We start from the raw sequence: 17,871 nt of genomic DNA, 5'->3' as shown, positions 1-17,871 counted from the left end.
AAATAGATGGCATCACGAGAAAGGAAAACGATGTGGATATATTGAAGCAACATCTCAAGACATCAGTCAAGAAGTTAAAGCTTGGTCGCAAATGGGTCTTCCAAATGGACAATGACCCCAAGCATACTTCCAAAGTTGTGGCAAAATGGCTTAAGGACAACAATGTCAAGGTATTGTTGTGGCCATCACAAAGCCCTGACCTCAAACCTATAGAAAATGTGTGTGCAAGGAAGACTACAAACCTGACTCCGTTACACCAGCTCTGTCAGGAGGAATGGGCCAAAATTCACCCAACTTATTGTGGGAAGCTTGTGGACAACTACCCAAAATGTTTGACCCAAGTTAAACAATTTAAAGGCAATGCTACCAAATACTAATTGAGTGTACGTATGTAAACGTCTGACCTACTGGGAATGTGATGAAAGAAATAAAAGCTGAAGTAAATCATTCTTTCTACTATTATTCTGACATTTCACATTCTTAAAATAAAGTAGAGATCCTAACTGACCTAAGACATGGACTTTTTACTCTGATTAAATGTCAGGAATTGTGAAAAACTGAGTTTAAATATATGTAAACTTCCGACTTCCAACTGTTTATGTAGTTAGACACAGGCTAATTGTACTGGATTGAACCATGTATGCATTCAGCTCTGAGTTTTCTAAAGGAAATTTGTTTGTTGCTATGTTACTTTATGCTCTATAGCATTATGTTTCAAATGTGTGAAGTGAACTTCTTGTTCTTCATCCCCTGAAGTAATTGAACACTTGTTGACTGGGAAACTAAATGGTTTATTCACAACATTAACAGGCAGTTCCAGGACCCTCAAATCACGAATGAAACATCACTCTCTCATCCCCTCCCTCTCACCCCCCTATTGCTCTCGCTCTGTCATTCCCCTTTCCATCTCCCTATTCCCCTTCAAAGGGTCACTGTTCTGATTAGAATAATTTGTCAGAAGAAGCCCCTTGCGGCTTCACTGCACCAGCTTTCACCTCTTAAAATAGAAAGAGAGAAGGCCCGGAGGCAGTATGCGCCAGTAATATAAACTACATCGGTGAGAAAAAGACACCGGGAATAATATGACTCAAAGATAAGAATGGGCCATAAAAAAACATGTGATGTGATGTTGAAGTTGTTACAGCATGTTAAGGGAGTGTGATTGAGAATAGACCATGAATGGAGGTTTGTTAAGTGGTGCCTCTGGTTAACTTGGTACGAAGTAGGGGAATCATTTACCTTTAAATCCCTCTTCATCGAGGACGACAGTGAAGTTCTCTGGGGTCTCTGTCAGACTGAAGAACTTGCATCTGAGAGAGACGGAGAAAGAGCGAAAGGGATAGACAAGAGGCAAACCGCTGGCCAATCACCAAGCCAAGCTCTAGTCTTCCCCCGGCTTGGTCTGTTCTGCTCACAATGTGTGTACCCAATCCAACAAGGTCCTGCTCTGCTTCAATCACCCACAGTTGTTTTTAAACGATCCTGGAGAGAGCAGAGCCAGACCTGTTTTAAGATGGGATGGCAGGACAGTCATTCTTTCGAGGGCCCCACTTGTTAGGCCGATTGCTGTACAGCCTAGCAGTGGGAGCACTGGGGACATTAAGGTAAGCAGGGAACTTGGACTGGATTCACTTCAGGCCTGAACCCAAAATACTTAAGTCTCAGATTTTGAGACAGGGGGAGTTTCAGGGACACAGTTGTCTTTGTGGCAGGCGGTCCCCTGCCCAGCAGGAGAGAGATCCATTCAGGAGAACTATGGGATGAGATTGGACCCTGGGCAGAATACAGGAATGTACTGAAAGAATAATGATATGGGTCTCATTAAACCCCACCCCTCTCCCCTGCAAATTGGTAGTTGCAAAACGAAAGAGAACAGACACAGCCTAGTGCCAGATCAGTTTGTGCTCTAGGTCTATATACTAGTCAACTTCTATGGTCATTGTCATCAGTGCAAAGCTGCAGAGTCAGACCATCTAATCTTCTGGATGATTAAACTGTGCAACATACTTCCCTTTAGTCCCCTCAGCAACATCCCCCCATCCTCATCCCATCTCCCACCAGCTGCATTACACTAGAATACAGTCCTACTCAGCAAAATGTTATCCATTGTTTCCAAAAGAGAGTGGTGTGTCTGAAATGGCACCCTATTCCCTACATAGTGCACTACTTTGACCATAGCCCTATGGTAGTGTATAAAAAGTAGAGCACTGCACATCATTCAGTAAAGAATAGGGGAGCCATTTTGGACGCAACCAAAAAAAAGACAGCGCCACCCAGCCGACTGTAGAGCGAGCAAGGTAGCGAGCTAACTTAGCAGCCCATTGTCTCCTGCCACCTCCTAGCCAGTCCTTCCCGTTGACCTCCCATGCTGTCTTCCTGATAGGTTTTCCACTTGTTATTGTTAAGCCCGCAAGAAGGGAGAGAGGACAGTGCTAGCAACCCTCTTGTCTGCTTTGTTTAGGCTAGCCTTCTCATGGAAAAAGCATTAAAAGCTAAAAAAAAAATATACGAGTGGGAGAGTGCATTATAGTGAGCCTAATTGGTAACAATTTACTTTGACTTCCTATTCATAACATTAATGAACTATAAACAATCAATTAATTAATTAACTATAAACAATTCATGAACTTGTTATAACAGGTCCCAAACACATTATTAAAGGTTAATGAAATATATCCACAGCACATTCATGTCATTCTATGCAAGAGATCATATTTAGGCATCTTAATAGATGCATCATTACAATGACAGCGTAGTGTCATTATGGCTGTTCTCAAAATTGTGGTTCTGCCATACCAGCTCTTAGTGAATATGACAAAAAGGCCAAATCACGTTTAGAAAATTTAGCTAATATGTAGCCGGCCTGTACCAGCTCCATTTCCCCCACTGGTCAGTACAGACCCTTGAATCCTCAAGGTAAATTCTACGGATCAACTCGTGTAGTTGAGGGTCATGTCATAACTCTTTCGCAACGCATTAACAGCCCTCCACATCACAATTAACTTGGCCATACTGGTCTATAAACGCACACATGAAAGGTCTATGTATGAATTATATGCAGTCAATGTAATGTAATTTCTATTTTTCCATTCATAAAACATGAATTTATAAACATGCCTCACTTATCAAAAAGAGCACAGACATTTTCCAGATGTAGCTAGCACATTCGATGTGGACATCGCCAAAGAATATTACTATTGCCATTTTTCAGTATTAATTTAGTATTTAAAAAAAAGACGATTAATAGCCTAGTGGTTAGAGTGTCGGGTCAGTAACCGAAAGGTTGCTGGATCGAATCTCCAAGCTGACAAGGTAAAAATCTGTAATTCAGCCCCTGAACAAGGCAGTGGGTTACACTGTTCCCCGGTAGGCCGTCATTGTAAATAAGAATTTGTTCTTAACTGACTTTCCTAGTTAAATAAAAAGGTTCAAATTTTACAAAAATATTCAAAGCATTAAAATTTAATTCCCCATTTCAGACCCATAGCAATAATTATTTAAGTGACAAAACATACTAAGACAGGGTGGTAAAGATGGCTAAAATTGACTTACTAATGTAGCTAGCTATCCCCCTGGCTATGTCAACATGAAAATTATCTTTTTGGTCTTAATGTAAAATGATGTTAGGTTTACAATCACATTTTCGAAGAGAAATAGGTGGGGTTTATGACTTTGTGGAAACTAGTGATGACCCAGGAGGACAGAGTGAGAGGTCACTTTAATGTCACTTCCTGGTGACCTCGCACTTATTTTGTAAAACATTTTTAATAAAAAACATTTTTTAATATTAATATTACAGGAGTTTCCCCTTGAAATCAGACATGTCCATGGTAAGGACAACCTGGTTGCTGATTGTCTTCCATGGATGGGCAGTCAATAAGTTTTGTGTTTAGCCAGTATGTAGCCCTGGCACACATTTTGTTTTGACTGAACGTTTTGCCATATTTTAGATAAGGTTTGTTTTGGTTGGGCTTGTACCAAGGGGGTGAGAGTTATAGAAATGTACATTAGTTTTAGGCTGCTATATTAACAATAAAATGGAAACAATGTTTATTAAAAGAAAATATTAATTCCAGGGTTTTTCTTTATTTGTACTATTTTCTATAATGTAGAATAATAGTGAAGACATCAAAACTATGAAATAACACATATGGAATCATGTAGTAACCAAAGAAGTGTTAAACAAATCAAAATATAATTTATATTCTTCAAATAGACACCCATTGCCTTGATGACAGCTTTGCACACTCTTTGCATTCTCTCAACCAGCTTCAGCTGGAATGCTTTTCCAACAGCCTTGAAGGAGTACCCACATGCTGAGCACTTGACTGCTTTTTCTTCACTCTGCGGTCCAACTCATCCCAAACCAGCTCAATTGGGTTGAGGTTGGGTGATTGTGGAGGCCAGGTCATCTGATGCAGCATTCCATGCCGATTTTAATCGGTTCCCCTCTAGTCTGTTACTTGAACTCTGAAACATTTAAGTGAAACATTTAAGTGCAGTTAACTTCTTCCTTTCCTGTATCGGCCCTCGTGAGAGTTAGTTTCATCATAGCGCTTGATGGTTTTTGCAAGTTCTTGAAATTTTCTGGATTGACTGACCTTCATGCCTTAAAGTAATGATGGACTGTTGTTTCTCTTTGTTTATTTTTAGCTGTTCTTGCCATAATATGGACTTGGTCTTTTACCAAATAGGGCAACCTTCTGCATACCACCCATACCTTGTCACAAAACAACTGATTGGCTCAAACGCATTAAGAAGGAATGAAATTCCAAAAAATGAACTTTTAACAAAGCACACCTGTTCATTGAAATGCACTCCAGGTGACGACCTCATGAAGCTGTATGAGAGAATGCCAAGAGTGTGCAAAGCTGTCATCAAGGCAATGGGTGTCTATTTGAAGAATATAAATTATATTTTGATTTGTTTAACACTTCTTTGGTTACTACATGATTCCATATGTGTTATTGTTCCATATGTGTTATTTCAAATTTGTTTCCAAATTTGACTTGTATTGTGTGTGTATGTATGATTTGTTTTGTCGAAGTGTTGACAGCCAGTAAACGCCATGTTTATATTGGACAAGGCAATGCATTTAAATAGTGTCGCATTTAAGTGGATCATGTTGTGAAATTGAAGTTGTTTTCTGTTGGTTTTGTCCAACAAAATATATATATGTTGTCTTAAGGGGGAAGGTGTTACAGGATTTGGTTTTTCCATTTATATTTCAAGGTTGGACTTTAGCACTTTGGGCATACCGACTGGTGTCACCTCGTTAGTCAGTATGTGTTACACCTGTGTTGGCTTGTCATCTCGTTAGTGTCATCTCGTTAGTGAGAAGGTGTTTCATCTGTGTTGGCACAGGTGATATATAAGAGCTGCTGGCCCAGTGCTCCAGTTAACTTGAGTTGGGGAGGGATAAAACCTTCAGTTAGCTCGCCCCATTTGACTTCTTAAATGTATTATTTTTTATTTAACCTCGTTTTTCTTTTGCTCCACTTTTTGGTTTGCTTCCAGTCTAAATTTGGTGTGGTTTTTATTTTTGTATGCCTCTTGGGCAAATGTATTGGGCCCTCCTGGTGGGTGTTTAAGGTCCCAGTTGTTGTTGCTAGTCATCTTTCAGTGGACACCCCATGAGTAGCTTTCAGAACCCCTCCCAGAACCCGACCTGTTTCATTTTGTTTGTTGTTAGGAACTTGTTCGTTCTCCCTTCCGTTTGATTAACTATTTTTGGTTTCACTGACAGGGATGTTCCCAAGCAAGAAACTAAAAATTGCCACTCAAACAGAAGGGGGAACTAACAAAGATTCACTAACAACAACCAATACGAGTTCATGACAGACATTGTATGTTTGCACATGAAAAAAAACAAATAGCTAATAAGAAGCCAAAATAACACTAGGTTGACCCAGTGGGTCAGAAGTTTACATACCAAATACTAATTGAGTGTAGCATTGCCTTTAAATTGTTTGATAATAATAATAATAAATGCCATTTAGCAGACGCTTTTATCCAAAGCAGTCATGTGTGCATACATTCTACGTATGGGTGGTCCCGGGGATCGAACCCACTACCCTGGCGTTACAAGCGCCATGCTCTACCAACTGAGCTACACAGGACCACTAGTTTGACCCAAGTTAAACATTTTGGGTAGCCTTCCACAAGCTTCCCACAATAAGTTGGGTGAATTTTGGCCCATTCCTCCTGATAAAGTTGGTGTAACTGAGTCAGGTTTGTAGGCCTCCTTGCTCGCACACAATTTTTCAGTTCTGCCCACAAATGTTCTACAGTTCTGCCCACAAATGCTCTATAAGTTTGAGGTCAGGGCTTTGTGATGGCCACTCCAATACCTTGACATTGTTGTCCTGAAGCCATTTTGCCATAACTTTGGAAGTATGGTTGGGGTCATTGTCCATTTGGAAGACCCATTTGCGACCAAGCTTTAGCTTCTTGACTGATGTCTTGAAATGCTGCTTCAATATTTCCACGTAATTTTCCATCTTCATGACGCCATCTATTTTGTGAAGTGCACCAGTAAAGCACCCCCAAAACCACCGTGCTTCACGGTTAGGATGGTGTTCTTCGGCTTGCAAGCATCCCCCTTTTTCCTCCAAACATAACGACTGTCATTATGGCCAAACAGTTCTATTTTTGTTTCATCAGACCAGAGGACATTTCTCCAAAAAGTACGATCTCTGTCCCCATGCGCAGTTGCAAACCATAGTCTGGCTTTTTTTATGGCAGTTTTGGAGCAGTGTCTTCTTCCTTACTGAGCAGCCTTTCAGGTTATGTCAATATAGGACTTGTTTTACTGTGGATATAGATACTTTTGTACTTGTTTCCTCCAACATCTTCACAAGGTCCTTTGCTATTCTGGGATTGATTTGCACTTCGCACCAAAGTACGTTCATCTCTAGGAGACAGGACGCATCTCCTTCCTGAGCGGTATGACAGCTGCGTGGTCCCATGGTGTTTACACTTGCGTACTATTGTTTGTACAGATGAACGTGGTACCTTCAGGCGTTTGGATATTACTCCCAAGGATGAACCAGACTTGGGGAGGTCTACAATTCTTTTCTGAGGGCGTGGCTGATTTCTTTTGATTTTCCAATGATGTCAGGCAAAGAGGCACAGAGTTTGAAGGTAGGGCTTGAAATACATCCACAGGTAAACCCCCAAAAGACTCAAATGATGTAAATTAGTCAACTTAGTGTATGTAAACTTCTGACCCACTAGAATTGTGATACAGTGAATTCTAAGTGAAATAATCTGTATGTGAACAATTGTTGGAAAAATGACTTGTGTCATGCACAAAGTAGATGTCCTAAACGACTTTCCAAAACTATAGTTTGTTTACAAGAAATTAGTGGTGGTTGATTAAAAGAGTTTTAATAACTCCAACTTAGGTGTATGTAAACTTCTGACTTCAACTGTATGTCCTGTTTTTAAAAGGTTTGTAATGTGCAGAAAGAAGTACAATGTAAATAGTGAAATGGCTACCTAACAAAATGTTTCATTAGTTTTATGACAAATTTGTAACTTTTATTTACAGAGTTGGAAAACGTGTTGACATTGTGCCAGGGGCTTAACTAGCCGCTAGCTAAATTACTTAATGAATAAGGGGGAAATGCTAGCTTGCTTTACCACCCTGTGTGATTATGTTCTACTCACAAAAATAGTTATGAGTCTGAATCTTTGAATATTAACCTTTGTTAAATCTTAAAGAAAAGTTATACAGATAAATGCCAATAGTAGGATTCTTTGACGATGTCCTCAGCAATTGATTTATGTGCTAGCTACATCTGGAAAATTGTAATAAAATGTTGTATTTCCTTGAACATTCATTCTGTGTTGTGTCCGTATTCCTTTTGATAAGTGAGGCATGTTTATAAATGCAATTGAAAATGCTTTATGAATGGTTAAATAGAAATAACAGTACATTGACTGCATATAATTTATAAATAGACCTTTAATGATGGTGTTCTAGATCATAGTGGCAAACTGCACAGTTAATTACCATAGCCATAAATGCTTTATGAATGGGAAAAGAATGACTACTTTGACTGCATAGAATTCATACATAGATCTTTCATGTGTGCGTTATAGACCAGTATGACCAAGTTAGTTGGAATGTGGAGGAGGGCTATTAATGAGTTATGAAAGAGTTATGATATGACCCTCAACTACACAATTTGATCTGTAAAATGAGATATATATATATATATATATATATATAGATATGGTTTGGCCTTTTGACATATTCACTAAGAGCTGGTACAGCAAAAGCACACTTTTGAGAACACCCATAATGACACTACGCTGTCATTATGGAGAGATGGAGATGGTCGCCTCGCTTCGCGTTCCTAGGAAACTATGCAGTTTTTTTTTTTTTTTTAAGTGTTATTTCTTACATTAGTACCCCAGGTCACCTTAGGTTTCATTACATACAGTCGAGAAGAACTACTGAATATAAGATCAGCGTCAACTCACCATCAGTACGACCAAGAATATGTTTTCCGCGACGCGGATCCTGTGTTCTGCCTTACAAACAGGACAACGGAATGGATCGCATGCAGCGACCCAAGAAAACGACTCCGAAAAAAGAGGGAAACGAGGCGGTCTTCTGGTCAGACTCCGAACAAGGGCACATCACGCACCACTCCCCAGCATTCTTCTTGCCAATGTCCAGTCTCTTGACAACAAGGTTGACGAAATCCGAGCAAGGGTGGCATTCCAGAGGGACATCAGAGACTGCAACGTTCTCTGCTTCACGGAAACATGGCTCACTGGGAAGACGCTATCCGACAGAAACAAACATCTTTCTGGTAAGAAGAGTGGCGGGGGCGTATGCCTCATGACTAACGAGACATGGTGTGATGAAGGAAACATACAGGAACTCAAATCCTTCTGTTCACCTGATTTAGAATTCCTCACAATCAAATGTAGACCGCATTATCTTCCAAGAGAATTCTCTTCGATTAGAATCACAGCCGTATATATCCCCCCCAAGCAGACACGTCGATGGCTCTGAACGAACTTTATTTAACTCTTTGCAAACTGGAAACCATTTATCCGGAGGCTGCATTCATTGTAGCTGGGGATTTTAACAAAGCTAATCTGAAAACAAGACTCCCTAAATTTTATCAGCATATCGATTGCGCAACCAGGGGTGGTAAAACCTTGGATCATTGTTACTCTAACTTCCGTGACGCATATAAGGCCCTGCCCCGCCCCCCTTTCGGAAAAGCTGACTACGACTCCATTTTGCTGATCCATGCCTACAGGCAGAAACTAAAACAAGAGGCTCCCACGCTGAGGTCTGTCCAACGCTGGTCAGACCAAGCTGACTCCACACTCCAAGACTGCTTCCATAACGTGGACTGGGACATGTTTCGTATTGCGTCAGATAAAAATATTGACGAATACGCTGATTCGGTGTGCGAGTTCATTAGAACGTGCGTCGAAGATGTCGTTCCCATACCAACGATAAAAACATTCCCTAACCAGAAACCGTGGATTGATGGCAGCATTCGCGTGAAACTGAAAGCGCGAACCACTGCTTTTAATCAGGGCAAGGTGTCTGGCAACATGACCAAATACAAACAGTGCAGCTATTCCCTCCGCAAGGCTATTAAACAAGCTAAGCGTCAGTACAGAGACAAAGTGGAATCTCAATTCAATGGCTCAGACACAAGAGGCATGTGGCAGGGTCTACAGTCAATCACGGACTACAAGAAGAAACCCAAGCCCAGTCACGGACCAGGATGTCTTGCTCCCAGGCAGACTAAATAACTTTTTTGCCCGCTTTGAGGACAATACAGTGCCACTGACACGGCCTGCAACGAAAACATGCGGTCTCTCCTTCACTGCAGCCGAGGTGAGTAAGACATTTAAACGTGTTAAACCTCGCAAGGCTGCAGGCCCAGACGGCATCCCCAGCCGCGCCCTCAGAGCATGCGCAGACCAGCTGGCCGGTGTGTTTACGGACATATTCAATCAATCCCTATACCAGTCTGCTGTTCCCACATGCTTCAAGAGGGCCACCATTGTTCCTGTTCCCAAGAAAGCTAAGGTAACTGAGCTAAACGACTACCGCCCCCGTAGCACTCACTTCCGTCATCATGAAGTGCTTTGAGAGACTAGTCAAGGACCATATCACCTCCACCCTACCTGACACCCTAGACCCACTCCAATTTGCTTACCGCCCAAATAGGTCCACAGACGATGCAATCTCAACCACACTGCACACTGCCCTAACCCACCTGGACAAGAGGAATACCTATGTGAGAATGCTGTTCATCGACTACAGCTGGGCATTCAACACCATAGTACCCTCCAAGCTCGTCATCAAGCTCGAGACCCTGGGTCTCGACCCCGCCCTGTGCAACTGGGTACTGGACTTCCTGACGGGCCGCCCCCAGGTGGTGAGGGTAGGCAACAACATCTCCTCCCCGCTGATCCTCAACACGGGGGCCCTACAAGGGTGCGTTCTGAGCCCTCTCCTGTACTCCCTGTTCACCCACGACTGCGTGGCCACGCACGCCTCCAACTCAATCATCAAGTTTGCGGACGACACAACAGTGGTAGGCTTGATTACCAACAACGACGAGACGGCCTACAGGGAGGAGGTGAGGGCCCTCGGAGTGTGGTGGCAGGAAAATAACCTCACACTCAACATCAACAAAACTAAGTAGATGATTGTGGACTTCAGGAAACAGCAGAGGGAACACCCCCCTATCCACATCGATGGAACAATATTGGAGAGAGTAGCAAGTTTTAAGTTCCTCGGCATACACATCACAGACAAACTGAATTGGTCCACTCACACTGACAGCGTCGTGAAGAAGGCCAGCAGCGCCTCTTCAACCTCAGGAGGCTGAAGAAATTCGGCTTGTCACCAAAAGCACTCAAAAACTTCTACAGATGCACAATCGAGAGCATCCTGGCGGGCTGTATCACCGCCTGGTACGGCAACTGCTCCGCCCTCAACCGTAAGGCTCTCCAGGGGTAGTGAGGTCTGCACAACGCATCACCGGGGGCAAACTACCTGCCCTCCAGGACACCTACACCGCCCGATGTTACAGGAAGGCCATAAAGATCATCAAGGACATCAACCACCCGAACCACTGCCTGTTCACCCCGCTATCATCCAGAAGGCGAGGTCAGTACAGGTGCATCAAAGCTGGGACCGAGAGACTGAAAAACAGCTTCTATCTCAAGGCCATCAGAATGTTAAACAGCCACCACTAACATTGAGTGGCTGCTGCCAACACACTGTCATTGACACTGACCCAACTCCAGCCACTTTAATAATGGGAATTGATGGGAAATGATGTAAATATATCACTAGCCACTTTAAACAATGCTACCTTATATAATGTTACTTACCCTACATTATTCATCTCATATGCATACGTATATACTGTACTCTACAACATCGACTGCATCCTTATGTAACACATGTATCACTAGCCACTTTAACTATGCCACTTTGTTTACTTTGTCTACACACTCATCTCATATGTATATACTGTACTCGATACCATCTACTGTATGCTGCTCTGTACCATCACTCATTCATATATCCTTATGTACATATTCTTTATCCCCTTACACTGTGTATAAGACAGTAGTTTTGGAATTGTTAGTTAGATTACTTGTTGGTTATCACTGCATTGTCGGAACTAGAAGCACAAGCATTTCGCTACACTCGCATTAACATCTGCTAACCATGTATATGTGACAAATAAAATTTGATTTGATTTGATGCATCTATTAAGATACCCAAATATGAGCTCTTGCATAGAATGATATGAATGCACTATAGATATACTATGATATATTTTATTAAGCTTTAATAATGCGGTTGGGACCCGTTATCACACATTCATGAAATGCCTGTGTGTTATAAATGCATTATGGATATGTAGTCAAAGTAAGTCGTTACCCCCCTAATTTAAGCAGGCACTTTAATGGTTTGGAGCCGGGTCTTCAACCCCCTATCTGCGTAACACCGTTGATGGGTTAGTTTCCTGTTTCTGTGGTCATTCAAATCTTTCTATGAAGCTTCTTCAAAACATCTGAGGTACTGACAGGGAGATACAACATTATAATTCTATATTCTAGGCTTAGATGAGAAAACTAAGCATTCCACTCTATTATGTCCCCAGTTCACTGCATGTAGCAACAAAGGCACAGTCATACCTTCATGATTGGTGATGAACAAGAAAAAACTAGTTATTTCTTTGGTGGTGTTGAGTGAGCAGACGTACAGTACATTTGTGAGAGGGAGAGAGAGTGAGCGAGCATCGAAGAATTTCACTCAAAATGCTGTTTTTACCAATGAAGTAAGGGGAAATGAGAGAACTTGATTTTGCAACTGATGTTTCATTGGAAGAAGTGGGAAGGATGTGAGATATGATGATGTCATTCTGTAATGAACAATCGCTCACCATTGCTAGTGACAATGGTGTGTATGTGAGCGTGCACATTAACTGAGGCGCAGTGGACAGGGTCAAAAGAAAAAAAAGTTCCTTGGCGTGCACATCCCGAGGACATAAAAATGGTTCCAACACACAGACACCGTGGTGAAGAAGGCGCAATAGTGCCTCTTCAAACGGAGGCGGCTGAAGAAATTTGTCATGGCCTGTAAGACCCTCACACACTTTTACAGATGCACTATTGAGAGCATTCTGTCGGGCCGCATCACCGCCTGGTACAGCAACTACAACGCTTTCAACCCTATGGCTCTCCAGAGTGTGGTGCGGTCAGCCCAAACGAAGACCATTAAGGACCTCAGCCTCCCAAGCCATGGTCTGTTCACCCAAGGGCTGTTGATGTTGAGGTGACCATATTACCGTCAAACCGGCGGTCACTAGTCATGAAGGCAGTCAAATTCCACATGACCGTTCAGTCACGGTAATTAGGCTTCTCCAATCTCTGCTGATGCTGCTCATTAGTAGCCTACCAAACTTGCTAACTGCCTGGTACTCCATTGTCCCTCTAATCACTTTGACATCAATGCAAATGTATTCAAAAATCTAATCAAACACTCCATGAGAGCCCATGAGCTCATGTTGCGCAACATTTCTATAGGCTATTCAATTGCGGGAGAAAACACTGATGGCCACTAATAAAAAGATGAGGATCAGCATTCTATATGCTAGGCCTACTATATTTCTCAACTTTCCTAATGTTAAGCACATTGCTTATATTTACAACAGGAGTATAACCGACCTGGCTGGAATGAAAATAAACCATGGGGAAAAGCATCCTCCATTCACTATTTAAGTGCATAGATGCACCTGTATCGAAATGCTGCCCCGGTTCGATACAGGTGCATGATAAATGGTCCATTCTAAATCAAAAACATCACACTTTTTAAAAATATATATGTAAAGACAAGATTAAATCAAGAATAGTCTGATGGGTGACAATATTGTCACTTGTGAATTATACATTATCACTTGTAAATGATGCCCAGCATAAGAAACAATGTCTTTTTTTTGCGACTTTTTCTAATCAGTCGCACACCTCATATAGCCTAGCCCATAGGCCTATATGTTTTAACAAGGTTTGTATCACAACTAAAATGGCCAAATAACTTATAGAAATTAAGCACAATTACTCCACTTTACAAGGGGCTGGCATACATAAGCAGCGTGTGAGTTCAGTTTGGGGAAGATCATTTTTCACCATAAAAATGCACCTTTATAATAAAAGTGATAAAGGTGTTTTTCCGCTAACGGAGCATTTGCGCTTATAGCCTCCTACCATGTGTGCATTGCTGCACGTACAATGTGAATATATAGCCTATCAACATTAAGTTAAACGTTCTGATCGGTTGCATCAGCCACATTGCATAAAAACATTTTATTTTTTTATGCTAGTGGTTGTATTCATTTGGGATCTATCGCATCCCACACCGTCCCAGACTACAGTATGTTTGAAATATTTATTTCTTGCACAGAATAGGTCGACTTCTATATTATGGGGGATAGTAGATTGACATAGGCTAGTGGTTTTGCCGTTAGGCATACTCATCTTGTTGGCTGACGAAAAGTAAATGTGGACAGTCAGAAAAGGACACGTGCAGTTGCGTCCCCGATGTGTCAGTCTTCACTTCGAGAAAGACCCGATCACGTGAAGGAGAGCCATGCGAGTGAGATGGCTATCCCCAAGTCGTTATTTGGGGGCTAGCCATTGCCATTTGCCTCATGACTCCAGCATGCTTTGTTGACTATGAACTTTGTTTACCCTACCGTGGGACAGACTGTTTGTTCCCACACTCGGGACTCTGTCTCTATTGGTTACACTGACTTTTGGCCACCCATCCCGTTCTAACCACCACTCGCATGCTACCTGACTAAATTTCTGTTTATGATCCTGCTGCCATCTAATGCACATTCAAATGTCATAAAGCAACACAGCAGAGCTCTCCCTGTCCTTTGCCGTGCCTTGATTGGATTACTGTTGATGATATCTGGAAATATACATGTACACCCTGGCCCATCTACTTTTGCTAGCCCCAATTCTGACTTGTGCTCTGATATCTGTTTCTCTGATTTCTGCTCTCGTAAAAACCTGGGTTTTCTGCACGTTAACACTAGAAGCTTAATACCCAAAATGGATCAATTGAAAGTGTGGGTTTACAGCTCCAATCTAGATGTGTTGATCATTACTGAGACGTGGTTTAAAAAGAGTTTTTTGAATACTGATGTTAACCTTTCTGGCTATAACCTTTTTCAGCAAGGAAGATCTTCCAAAAGTGGGAGAGTGGCAATCTTTACCAAGGATCACCTTCAGTGCTCGGTTGTCGGTTACACTAACATGCTGACCAGACTGGACACGTTGCGTGCTTCACAAAATAAATTTAGATATCTATGTTATTTAATTATTGCACCCACACTGCTCTAGCGTGTCTGCGTTGCCAAGGGCTAAAAATAGAACCCCATTTATTTCTGACACAGATCACATTGAAAGTCCTGCCTCTCCAATCTTCGCATTGGTTTATAGAAGCAGGTACCCACGTGTCATCTCCTCATTGGCTTATACCCACGTGAGTGATTGAAAGACTAAATGTTTTGCCGGTTGTCGTGGTAAAAGGGATGGATGCCAATCACCATATAAATTCAAATATGAAAAAGTCTGGAAGGGGGAGAGAAATAAAAACAGTTAATTCGGTTGGCCGTTTTATGTGTGCATTAATTTGTCAGTTGTGCAGTTCAGGTAAAATAACTCAATGTTTATATCCCAGGACAAATTAGCTAGCAACAGCAAGCTAGCTAAATAGGACAAATTAGCTAGCAAGTGCAAGCTAACTAGCTGAATTGCCACACATGTTTAATGCTTTTCGACCTGTCCCCAAAATAATGTTATTGGTTCAGAGTTTGTTTTGATATTTTAACCTGCGTGTCGTGATCGCGTTTGGCGTAGGGGGACAAAATACATTTATGCACGATAGCGCACACACGCAGCCGGTTTGGGTTCCGTGTAAGTCTGAATTAGTCCTGCTAGGTGACCTAAATTGGGACATGCTTAAACCACCTGACCAAGTCATAAAGCAATGAGACTCCCAAAATCTTTCTCAGATTATTACCAATCCCACAAGGTATAACTCCAAACACCCAGAAAAGGCTACTCTCCTCAATGTTCTCCTCACAAATAATCCTGATAGGTCATTACAGAAAACACTAGACTGGTACCTTAGTAATCACTGTTTTACAGTCTGTGTTCATAATGGCTGCTCAGTGAAACGTCCTGTCCTGATTTGTCATAGACGCATGCTAAAAAACTTTAATGAGCAAGCCTTCCTTCATGACCTGGCCTCTAAATTGGTATAGAATCAGCTTGATCCCCTCTGTCAAAGAAACTTGGATCTTCTTTTTTGATATCTACAGTAATATTGTTAACAAACGTCCCCATAAAAAAATTGAGAATTAAAAAACAGGTTCAGCCCTTGGTTTGACCGGGATCTTGCCATGTGTTGCTACTATGTTGTTGTCATCATGCTATGTTGTCATCGTAGGTCTCTCTTTATGTAGTGTTGTCTCTCGTCGTGATGTGTGTTTTGTCCTGCATTTTTATTTAATGTATTTTTAGGGCCTTCCTCTGACACCGCCTGGTATAGAGGTCCTGGATGGCAGGAAGCTTGCCCCCAGTGATGTACTGGGTCGTACGCAATACCCTCTGTAGTGCCTTGCGGTCAGAGGCAGAGCAGTTGCTATACCAGGCAGTGATGCTCTCAATGGTGCAGCTGTAGAACCTTTTGAGGATCTGAGGACCCATGCCAAATCTTTTCAGTCTCCTGAGGGGGAATAGGTTTTGTTGTGCCCTGTTCACAACTGTCTTGGTGTGCTTGGACCATGTTAGTTTGTTGGTGATGTGGACACCAAGGAGCTTGAAGCGCTCAACCTGCTCCACTACAGCCATGTCAATGAGAATGGGGGCGTGCTCTGTCCTCCTTTTCCTGTAGTCCACAATATTCGCCTTTGTCTTGATCACGTTGAGGGAGAGGTTGTCCTGGCACCACACAGCCAGGTCACTGACCTCCTCCCTATAGGCTGTCTCATCGTTGATCAGGCCTACCACAGTTGTGTCATCAGCAAACTTGATGGTGTTGGAGTCGTGCCTGGCCATGCAGTCATGAGTGAACAGGGAGTACAGGAGGGGACTGAGCATACACCCCTGAGGGGCCCCCGTGTTGAGGATCAGCGTGGTGGATGTGTTGTTATCTACCCTTACCACCTGGGGGTGGCCCGTCAGGAAGTCCAGGATCCAGTTTCAGAGGGGGGTGTTTAGTTCCAGGGTCCTTAGCTTAGTGATGAGCTTTGAGGGCACTATGGTGTTGAATTAGCGTAGCCACAGCCATTTGTAATAGCCACATCAGGACAACTCAGAGTATGCTATTATTTTCTTCTGAAATATACTACATTTTCCTCATACCATGCTTATTTAGACCGGTCTAAAATAAATCAGATTTCTTGGGAAGGTGTAGGCTATATTACATTGATTTCTTAGATTTCTTTTATAAATGACTTGTAGGCTGTGTGGATTCCAGGAGATACTAAATGTGTTTGTTAATTAATGATAAATTACGTGAGACAGACAGTTACTTGACAATCACCGGCTGATTAAATTTTGTGACCGCCACAGCTCTAGTTCACCCTGCTACCAGCTAGCAGACAGACGGTACAGGTGCATTAATGCCGGGACCATGAGAAACAGCTTCCATCACCAGGCCACCAGACTGTTGAACAGGCATCACAAGCCGGCTACCTGCTCGGTCCTCTGCCCTGCACCTTGAGACTAATGCCCCAAGTATATAGAGATATTCAACACTGGTCACTTCTACAATCTATGTACTGTTTATATACGGTTGCTTCCTCACAGTGTATGTATACTGTATTCTCGACATACTGTAGGTATATTAGAATGAACTACTACTGTACATACCATTTTATTTTCCAAATTATATACTGTCCATACACACACCGCATATTTATATCCTGGATTCTGATACTGCTCACTAATATATTACTTTAGATTGTTAATTTGACATTTGATTTCTTGTTTTGATTTGTTTTATTGTGTGTGTATTTGTGTTATTTGCTAGACATTCTATTGCACTGTTGGAGCTAGTAACATAAGCATGTCGCTGCACCTGCTATACACCGAGTGTTCAAAACATAAGGAACACCTGCTCTTTCCATGAAAAATGGACCAGGTGAATCCAGGTGAAAGCTATGATCCCTTAAATGTCACTTGTTAAATCCACTTCAGTCAGTGTAGGTGAAGGGGAGGAGACAGGTTAAAGAAGGATGTTTAAGCCTTGAGACATGGATTGTGTATTTGTGCCATTGAGGGTAAATG

At 42.1% G+C, this 17,871-nt stretch overlaps 1 protein-coding gene across 1 annotated transcript in view; it reads right to left on the bottom strand.

Annotated features, from left to right (window-relative positions):
* Positions 1–17,871, bottom strand: part of LOC124034046 (cytosolic arginine sensor for mTORC1 subunit 1-like) — a 37,499-nt gene that overhangs the window by 7,380 nt on the left and 12,248 nt on the right. The window contains exon 2 of the mRNA XM_046346745.1: positions 1,240–1,310. Within this exon, the coding sequence (XP_046202701.1) occupies positions 1,240–1,310 (71 nt within the window). The remainder of the gene's footprint in view (positions 1–1,239; positions 1,311–17,871) is intronic.

This window comes from Oncorhynchus gorbuscha, linkage group LG04 (genome assembly GCF_021184085.1).
Source record: "Oncorhynchus gorbuscha isolate QuinsamMale2020 ecotype Even-year linkage group LG04, OgorEven_v1.0, whole genome shotgun sequence".
Lineage (NCBI taxonomy): Eukaryota > Metazoa > Chordata > Actinopteri > Salmoniformes > Salmonidae > Oncorhynchus > Oncorhynchus gorbuscha.
This window is presented reverse-complemented; position numbering and strand designations above follow the sequence as displayed.